The sequence below is a fragment of the Rhipicephalus sanguineus genome, chromosome 11 (assembly GCF_013339695.2).
Source record: "Rhipicephalus sanguineus isolate Rsan-2018 chromosome 11, BIME_Rsan_1.4, whole genome shotgun sequence".
NCBI classification, from domain to species: domain Eukaryota; kingdom Metazoa; phylum Arthropoda; class Arachnida; order Ixodida; family Ixodidae; genus Rhipicephalus; species Rhipicephalus sanguineus.
In genome coordinates, this window is record NC_051186.1 from 89,583,084 (window position 1) to 89,592,712 (window position 9,629).

The 9,629-nt window shown below is 51.1% G+C and overlaps 1 protein-coding gene across 1 annotated transcript; it reads left to right on the plus strand.

Moving 5' to 3' along the window:
• The first annotated feature begins 4,602 nt into the window (after positions 1-4,602).
• Positions 4,603-5,583, plus strand: LOC119375222 (uncharacterized). The gene has a single exon (XM_037645407.1). The coding sequence runs from the start codon at positions 4,603-4,605 to the stop codon at positions 5,581-5,583; it is 981 nt and encodes a 326-aa protein (XP_037501335.1).
• Positions 5,584-9,629: the final 4,046 nt, after the last annotated feature.

Consider the following 9,629-nt stretch of genomic DNA (forward strand, 5'->3'; position numbering starts at 1 on the left):
GGGCGAAGAATATCCAAACTTGGCGCTTTAACGGGTTTGGGTCTTACCTTGGCCAGCTTCAATTTCTCCGGGATATTACCTTCCTGACAAATCCAATTTATCTCATCAGTAAGAAAGTCAACACAGTCATCTTACGAGTTCCTAAGCGGTTTGTTGGTAATCCTATATGGACCCGGTGCCGATCCGCCATTGAGTTCGTGCAGAGCTCAACGCACATCACTTACTCCGAAGGGTTCATGGAAATAGAGAGACGGTGTCCCCACATACCCCGGATAGGCTTCCATGTTGGAATCGGGTGCTAGCGGTAGATGCTTCTTAACCAGCTGCCCTAATACCTGCTCTCGCGAGGAGGACTCTTGCGCAAGTTGAATTATTTGCTAGCGGTAGATGCTTCTTAACCAGCTGCCCCAATACCTGCTCTCGCGAGGAGGACTCTTGCGCAAGTTGAATTATTTGCTAGCGGTAGATGCTTCTTAACCAGCTGCCCCAATACCTGCTCTCGCGAGGAGGACTCTTGCGCAAGTTGAATTATTTGCTAGCGGTAGATGCTTCTTAACCAGCTGCCCCAATACCTGCTCTCGCGAGGAGGACTCTTGCGCAAGTTGAATTATTTGCTAGCGGTAGATGCTTCTTAACCAGCTGCCCCAATACCTGCTCTCGCGAGGAGGACTCTTGCGCAAGTTGAATTATTTGCTAGCGGTAGATGCTTCTTAACCAGCTGCCCCAATACCTGCTCTCGCGAGGAGGACTCTTGCGCAAGTTGAATTATTTGCTAGCGGTAGATGCTTCTTAACCAGCTGCCCCAATACCTGCTCTCGCGAGGAGGACTCTTGCGCAAGTTGAATTATTTGCTAGCGGTAGATGCTTCTTAACCAGCTGCCCCAATACCTGCTCTCGCGAGGAGGACTCTTGCGCAAGTTGAATTATTTGCTAGCGGTAGATGCTTCTTAACCAGCTGCCCCAATACCTGCTCTCGCGAGGAGGACTCTTGCGCAAGTTGAATTATTTTAGCAAGTACCGCCCTGTGATTAGAATTTCTGCCCAACGCATCCACCAGATGTTTTAGAAGATTTTATTTACCCCTTGTTGGCATTTCTCCCTCAACTGAGTATACAAAGTTCATCCCACTGCTGCCTCGATAAGGTTTGGCAATGTTCTTCAATTTTCACGATCCATTTTCTAAGCTTACGATTAAGGCGCTGGTCCTTCCATCTTTTCAATAGCGACTACTTTGTCTCCAATAAAAGCACAAGTCTACTATTCGTTTTTCTGTCTGTACCTCTGTCTCAACGGTCTTGGTAACCATCCTAACATCCAAGCAGCAGCATATCTGTCCGCTTATGTAGAGACGCCGGTTTTTCCCCCGTTCAGCGCCTGCCCTGGGTGACTCTCGAAACTTATCCCAGTACAGGTAAGTGAAGAGAGAGAGAGAAATTTTATTTGTTCATGCCTCAAGGATCATCCTTGTTGGGCAAAGCCCTTAGTTCAGGGCCCCATTGGCTCGCGCCACACCACGTGCCCGTTGGATCAGCCGGTGCTGCTCCTGCGGCTCTCAGATGGTCAGCACAGTCTCGCAGGAGGATTGTGAGGGTGAAGGAATTGGGCGGCAGCCCGGTGGCTGTGGACATTGCCAGGTGCAGTGATAAACCTTGGGGTTCGCTCCACAATAGGGGCAGTATGAGGGATATTGTGTGGGGTGGAAGACATGGAGCATGTAAAGGCAGGAGAATCAATTATTCTGAAGCTGCCGCCATGCAACAGTGTCCTCTATGTTCAGTGTTTTGTGTATTGGTGGGAAGTACAGACGGCTTTGTCAGTAATGTTGTAGCGTTTCAGTGTAGTTGAGTGGTTCTGTTGGTGCATCGTCTGCGTTGGACAGTTCTTCCGATGGTACCCGGATTGTAATCCGGGTACCATCGATGAGTGAGCTACCTCATTAGCGCTAATGAGCTACCTCATTAGCGCGTTCATTGCCATGGAGAGAAGCGTGTCCAGGTGTCCAGACGATACGCACTCTATGTAACAAAGTGGGGTGTATTTATGTCAGGATACGGTGCGTGTAGGGTGTGACCATTTCTTTCGCTATGTTCCGACAGGCAGTTTGTGAATCAGTAACCACGGTGACTAGTTCGTCCGGTGCTGGTATTTGTGAAGCGTGTATGATAGCAAGGGTGATAGCAGCCTTCTCTGCTCTGCCGTGCCGCTGTCCAGGGTGTTAAGTGTAGCTGATACTGCTACGAAATCGGTATTGTCCACTACGACTAGACACATGGCCCGTTTCTGTAGATATCGGGCCGCACCAGTGTAAAGGAGTGGTGCGTTGATGTGCCGTCACCTACGACTCCCATTAGAGCTTGAACTCTTGTCCGTCTCCGGCCTTTATGTCGATGAAGGAGCATATTGCGGGGTATGGGGCTACTTGAATTTTCCTCCTAATTTAAAGTGAAAAATGTTTCGGTTCTTGTTGCGGTTTGTTTGACATGCTGTATCCCAACCGAGAGAGAATGAGACAGCTCTGTCTTGTCCGCTGAAGACGTTCAATTTGGCTGTTACGATGTGCTTCAATTGAACGCATGATGGGGCAGTCCCAGAGCAGCATTTAGTGCCGTGCGGAGAAGGGCGTCCATCCGGTTTGTCTCGGTTTGTGTAAGGTTGTGATAGGGGAGGTGGTAGGTCAATCTGCTTATGATGAGGGCTCGTACGAATTGGAGAGGATCATTTTCGACAAGTCCGTGTAGGTGGTCGGCAATGCGCTTAAGCATATGAGTCACTTGGGCGATTTGTTTGCGCAGAAGTTGGAGGGTATATGTCGCCTTGCCGTTGTGTTCTATATGAAGTCCTAATATGCGGAGTCTATCTACCTTGGAATAATGATTTCATTCCGATGCACGGTTAGGTCTGGTGATAGGTCGCTTCTTTTTCGGCGTTTAAACGCCAGCAGGAGTTCCGATTTCTCAGCTGCGCAAGTAAGTCCTCTGGATAAGGCATACCCTTGAACCACATTGACAGCGTCCTGTAGTGCGTCTTCAATGGCGCCGACTGCCCCTTTGCTTACCGAGATTGAGACGTCATCGGCATAGAGCGCGTACTGCACATTTGGAATTTTGTCTAGGAGTGGTGGTAGCTTTGCCAATGCCACGTTGAACAGGGTAGGTGATAAAACTGAACCTTGCGGAGTGGCTCTGCTGGAAAGCCTTATAGGGCCTGACCGAAGTTTCCCAAGGCCAATGGTTGTCGTGCGGTCAGATAAAAACACTCGTACGTAATCGTAAGTGCGTTTGCCAGATCAGGAGGAGGCAAGGTTGTTTAAAATGAGGTCAGGTGAGACATTATCAAATGCCCCCTTACGATCCGAGGCCAAAATTGCTCTAGTTTGAGCCGCTCTTGGGCCATCCACGACATCTTCATTAAGATGTAGCAGTGCGTCAGGTTTCGACAAATTAGCGCGGTAACCAAAGAGAGTGGTAGGAAAGAAGTTGGTCGCCTGGAGGTAATCTTGCAGGCGCAGTAGAACAACGTGTTCGAAGAGCATTCCGACACACGATGTTAGGAATATGGGTCTCAGATTTTGAAGGATCAAAGGTTTGCCAGGTTTTGGAATTAATGTGATATCGGCGTGCCGCCATTCCTGAGGAAGTGTTCCGGCTTTCCAATGTTTATTGTAGAAGTCAGTGAGTTGAAGGATGGCCTTATCATCGAGGTTGCGTAGTAGTGCATAATGGATGCTGTCTGCTCCCGGTGTCGTGTTTCGTCTTATGCCTATCAGGTCTGCCCTCACCTATGGCCCGAATACAAAGATAAGGGAACCTTCTGTATTTTGCCTCCATCTGTAATTTAGTGACCGTAATATAGTGATCGCTACGTATGTCCGTCAGAAGGTTTTCCTACCCGACCGAGCCCGCATTTTTCACCGTGGTAGAGTCCCTGGGGCTTTGCTGCGGCTGGTAGCAAACACCGGGTCCATCACTAATGAGAGACCCGCATCCCCCGTCTCCTGCCACAAGCTCCTACCTTTAACAGAATCATATGTGTAGTTCCGCGCTCAGAAATGGGCATTAAAATCTCCCGCTACAACCACAGGGGCGAGCCCAGCCAGTCTGGCGTTCCTAGCTATGATAGTCTTAAAACGAAGCCGGTGTTTCCTAGCGCTACTATATATATTCAATATCAAAATACTGGAAAGGTTAGGATCACTCGGAATGACATCAACCAAGGGGATGGCCGTTTTTTAGGCCTGACACCCACATTATGTGTCACAAAAGTGAATATCTTGCTTACCAACGTGGCAATACCCCTAGGTTTTCCTTTAAATGGAAATGTCTTGTACCCCGGGAAGGTTACTCTATCGGACAGCGTCTCCTGCAGGAGGATCATTTGGGCTGTTGCGAAATGCCGCGGAACGGAGCAGCCAGGAGCGTGCGGAACTATCGTGAAGACGAGAAGGTTGAAGAAGGGGGCACGAGCTGGAAGGCCAGTTTTTGGGTCGCCATGATCAATAAACGGGTAGTCTCCATCTAACGTCTGCCGAAGCAGTTCTTTGTTACATTTGGTGCGCGAAACCCGGAATCCGCCCCTTTGGAGTCTTCCCTTCACGTCATAACCATGGCAAACCCGGACCAGCTGCGCAAGGAGCGTGGTGCCCTAAGGGCTGGCGTCGCGAGAGCGCTCACGCTTTTAACGGATCTGCTGCAGCAACCGGATCCTGACGCCTCTCAGATTAGCGGCCACATGGATTACCTCAAGGACAAGGAGACAGCACTGTCGCAGCTCGACGACGTCATCCTTGCGACCACGGACGAAGAGAACCTCGACCAGGAAGTAGGTACAGCGCAGGAATACAACGAGAAGATTATGTACGCAGTATCACGCGCCAAGTTGTGGCTTCAAGAGCGTGAGAGGAATGCCGGAACGCAGGCTCGAGCAACTGAACCCGGGCCTAGCTACCTCGGATCTCCGAGCTCCGGCGACGCAGCAGGCCAGGTGAGAGAGCACCTTCAGGGTTCAGTTCAACTACCGAAGCTACAGATACCGACTTTCGATGGTAGTCCGCGTGGATGGCAGTCTTTTTGGGACCATTTCGACGCCACCATCCACAAGAACGCTGAGCTTCCGCGGATTGAAAAGTTCAAGTACCTCCTCATCTACTTAACCGGCAGCGCGAAGCGGGCTATCGAAGGCATCCGCTTAGCCGAACAAAACAATGACCTTGCGATCAAGACGCTCACGGACCGCTTCGGACGCCGGGATCTGCTCGTGAACGAACATATCGATCATCCTCTCGCGCTAAGCCCAGTGAAATTTTCATCCGACGTCCAGAAGCTTCGTCTGCTGCACGACAACGTCCAATTTCACGTCAGCGCCTTAGAAGGGCTTGGAGTTTCGCCAGACCAGTACACCGTGGTGTTAAACCGTGTCCTGATGCGACGTCTGCCAGAGGATCTCGCCATCATATACAGGCAGAAAACCAAGGAAACAAATTGCGCGCCCAGTATCGCCGAAACTCCTGAAGACAGAACGCGGCTAGCCAAGGAGATGCTAACCTTCCTCCGCATCCAAGTGGAAGTCCGGGAGGAAGGCCGGTAGCTGTCGCGTCGTACGCTGCAAGACAAACCCAGGACCCACATGCCTGAAGAAATTTATGGCGCGGAACCTATACCATCAGAGTCAGCTCTAACCGGGTCCAACTTGCCTGTCAGGCCAGCGTGTCCGCTATGCCAAATCAAGGATCATATGATCGCTTTCTGTAACGCTAACTTATCGGCTGAGGAAAAGCGCGCAAGGCTGCAGTACGCTAATTGCTGCTTCCGCTGCGGAACACGCAATCACAACGCCAGATTGTGCAGAAAATCCATCAACCTCAGGTGTGGTAGCTGCCAGCGACGCCACCTGACAATTCTCTGTGAATTATCGAGGCCAACCGAAGACCTTCCATCAAGCGATGGATCCCCGGAATTTCATGAACCACCGCCCCAACCAATGCGAAACGTCACAACCGCCCTGAGTGGTCACGCCGAATCTACGCCTGTATTGTTGCAGACAGGCCGAGTTTGGGCAGAGTCTGGAGACCGACGACTACTCGTGCGGATACTGCTGGACAGCGGCAGTCAGCGCACATACATTCGTGCAGACGTGGCAAATATACTTAAGTGCTCGGTCGCGGGTAATGAAGAGCTCTCCCTCGTCACATTTGGTGGCAACAAGTCACGAAGACGAATTTCTGCAGAGCGTGTCAATGTGCGACTCTGCAGCCAGTTCGGCGCCTCAGCAGTAACTCTGGAAGCCTTAACGATTCCGGAAATTTGTTCTCTAACAAGCCCACCGCTCGACCCCAACATTTTGTACCTGCTCGGCGAACGGAAGTACAACGTAGCCGACAGCTCTCAACCAACCACATGGCGACCAGAAGAAATAAGTGTCCTCATCGGCTCCGACACCTATTGGCAAGTTACCACAGGGAAAATTGATCGCATCAGCTCGACTATAACATCAATCAACACTACCTTTCGGTGGATGGTTCAAGGCCCTATGACGTCCGACTTTCGGTCCCCAACAAGTGCATTATTTGTCGCGCTTGAGAAGTCTGACTCGGAGAACATCGACGTGTCATCAATGTGGCGTCTGGATGCCATCGGGATCGACGAAGCATCTTCACGGACCCTAGAGAGCGACCCTCACAGGTCTGCATTTAAGCAAGGAATTTCGAAGCAAGATGCCCGTTATCAAGTGCCGCTGATAGTCAAACCACCAGGGTTACCATCCCTGGTGGTTTGACTGCGAATGCAGATCGTCGACTGCGAATGCAGATCAACCGGTTCCGAGAGCAGTCGTCACTGCTAGAAAAATACGACCAAGCAATTTAGGCTTATTTCAACGATGGACATGCGGAGAAGGTACAAGACGAGCAGCCGCTCAAGGACAACGTCTACTAAATGCCCCATCACGCCGTGGTTCGTCGCGATGCTGTTACGACGAAGCTTCGTGTCGTATTTGATGCGTAATCACACGAAGCCGGTCATGTTTGCCTTAACGACGTACTCTCGAAAGGCGTGAAACTTGGTTCTGACGTCATCCAGCTTCTACTGAATTTTCGCTGCCACCCTGTGGTTCTCGCCGTCGACATAAAGAAGGCATACCTGCAGCTTCTTATTCGGCCTCAAGACCGATACCTTCTGCGGTTTTTGTGGCTGGAAAGGTTGCCAACTAAAGAAGAGCCTATGCCACCCATTACGACGTGGAGAATGACGAGAGTTCCCTTTGGAGCCGCGTCAAGCCCATTTCTTTTGGCCGCTACGCATCGACACCACTTATCGTCATGTAAGCAGAATTATCCAACCACAGTATCCCTGTTAGAACAGGCTTTCTATGTGGATGACCTTGTTGGACTACCCACCGCCCAGGAGGCATTAAAGGTGTATGAAGAAACACGGCAGATATTCAGGGAGGCCAGCATGGAACTTCGCAAGTGGGTTTCTAACTGTGACAGCATGAAAGAGAGATTCCTCCACGATAAATGTGCCATTGAAGATGAAGCGGGGGACAGTCATACTACGAAGGTTTTGGGAGTGCCGTGGGAACGTTCTGGTGACTGTTTCCTGCTCACGACTCAACATGCGGCCATTTTCACAGCCGGGCAGCCGGCTACTAAGCGCATAGCATTGCAAACGTTAGCCAGAATTTATGACTCCTTGGGATATCTCACACCATTTACCGTAAAGGCCAAGATTGTATTCCAAGATCTTTGGAAGAAGAACATCGCATGGGACCCTAGCATGCGAAATGAAGAACAAACCGCCTGGAACAGCTGGTGCTCTGAGCTGAATGGCGCCACTTGTGTCCGTATCCCACGATACATATTTTTAAGCGACGACCTGAAGCCACATACATTTGAGTTGCATACGTTCGCGGATGCCAGTCCTAGGGCGTACGGCACGTGCATCTACGTCCGAGTCAGCTCAGAACCTGACGCATGCTTCGCACGACTGTTGATCAGCAAGAGCAGACTTGCTCCGCTCAAGATGGTATCTCTTCCTCGTCTGTAGCTCCTGGCATGCGTCATCGCAGCGCGGTTAAGCTGCTACGTGAAAAGGGTGCAGTTCCTTCAGCACGCTCCTGTTTTCTTCTGGACAGATTCGCTGGTGGCTCTACATTGGATAAAGGGTTCGTCAACCAAACTGGACACCTTTGTAGCACATCGGGTTGCCGAGATTCAACAATGTACCAATGCATCTCAATGGTTCCACTGTAGCAGCAAGGACAATCCTGCCGACGTCATCACTCGCGGAGCATCATATGCTAATCTCATCGAATCTACCATGTGGCGGCACGGCCCAACTTGGCTCTCTGACAAGAGGAACAGTTTGAAGGAGTGAGCGCGCAGAACGTCGCCGCAATGACAGAGATTGCCCCATTCGAGGGACCACGCAATGATCAAGACTCGTCCGCGCTAAATACGTGTCCATGTCCATCGGGATTTTCCGGAAACCAATGCGTCCAGCAAGGCGAAGGCTACAGCTCCATTACGAGGCTGCTTAGACTCACGGCATGGATCAAGCGTTTCATCTCTAACGCTTCGCGTCGCCTCCCATCACTATCCGGACCCCTCACGGCGGAAGAGTTACTACAGGCTGAGCGTTATTGGCTACAGACTGTTCAAGAACACTCCTTTTTGAGCGAAGTTCTTGCGCTACGTAAAGGTCAGCCGTTACCCTCAACATCTGGCGTTCTTCGCCTTTGTCCGTTTATGGATGAGGACGGCTTACTTCGCGTCGGTGGACGACTGCACCAGCTTGATGCTGATCACGACATACGCCATCCCATTCTCCTAACAGACGATCATAAGCTCACAAGCCTTCTTGTATAAGCGGCAGACGTGCGCACTGTCCATGGAGGTGTTGAAGCAACATTAACAGAGCTTCGAGAGCGTTTTTGGTTGCTGAGGGGACGGCAGACTGTAAAGAAGATAGTTTCGAAGTGCAGAATATGTAAACGATGGAAAGCGGCGACAGCATCTGCACCAATGGCCTCTCTACCACGCGAGAGAATTAGTGAAGCAAGCCCATTCACCGTTGTCGGGCTTGATTACTGCGGGCCCTTATACGCAAAACTCGCAAGTGGTACAACAAGGGCCTACGTCCTTCTCTTTTCGTGTGCCGTCACACGCGCAATACATCTAGAGCTCACCTCAGACATGACCGCCGCCACAACATTACTCGCCTTCCGCCGTTTCATTGCACGCCACGGAGTTCCTTCCACGGTCTACTCCGACAACGCTCAAACTTTCCGTCGCTGCGCTAAAACCTTTGCAACCGCACTACCAGCGCTTCAGGAGTACGCCGCAGAGCTACGGATTCATTGAAAGTTCATCGTAGAAAGAGCTCCGTGGTGGGGCGGATGGTGGGAGCGCCTTATTCGCTCAACGAAAAACTCCTTGAAACGGTCACTGGGACGCAGCTGCCTCGACGTGGAGGCCTCACAACTGTTCTGTGCGCGATAGAGGCAGCGATCAACAGCAGACCATTAACGTAACTTGAGAGCGAGCCCGATGAGCTCCAGCCATTGACTCCATCGCATTTCCTGTTAGGAAAGCGTAGCCTTTCCCTGCCGCAACACATTTGCATCTCGGAGCTTCC

What these genes read in the sequence shown, in the direction of transcription:
- LOC119375222 (XM_037645407.1), top strand. Translation starts at nt 4,603, where the DNA reads ATGGCAAACCCGGACCAGCTGCGCAAGGAGCGTGGTGCCCTAAGGGCT.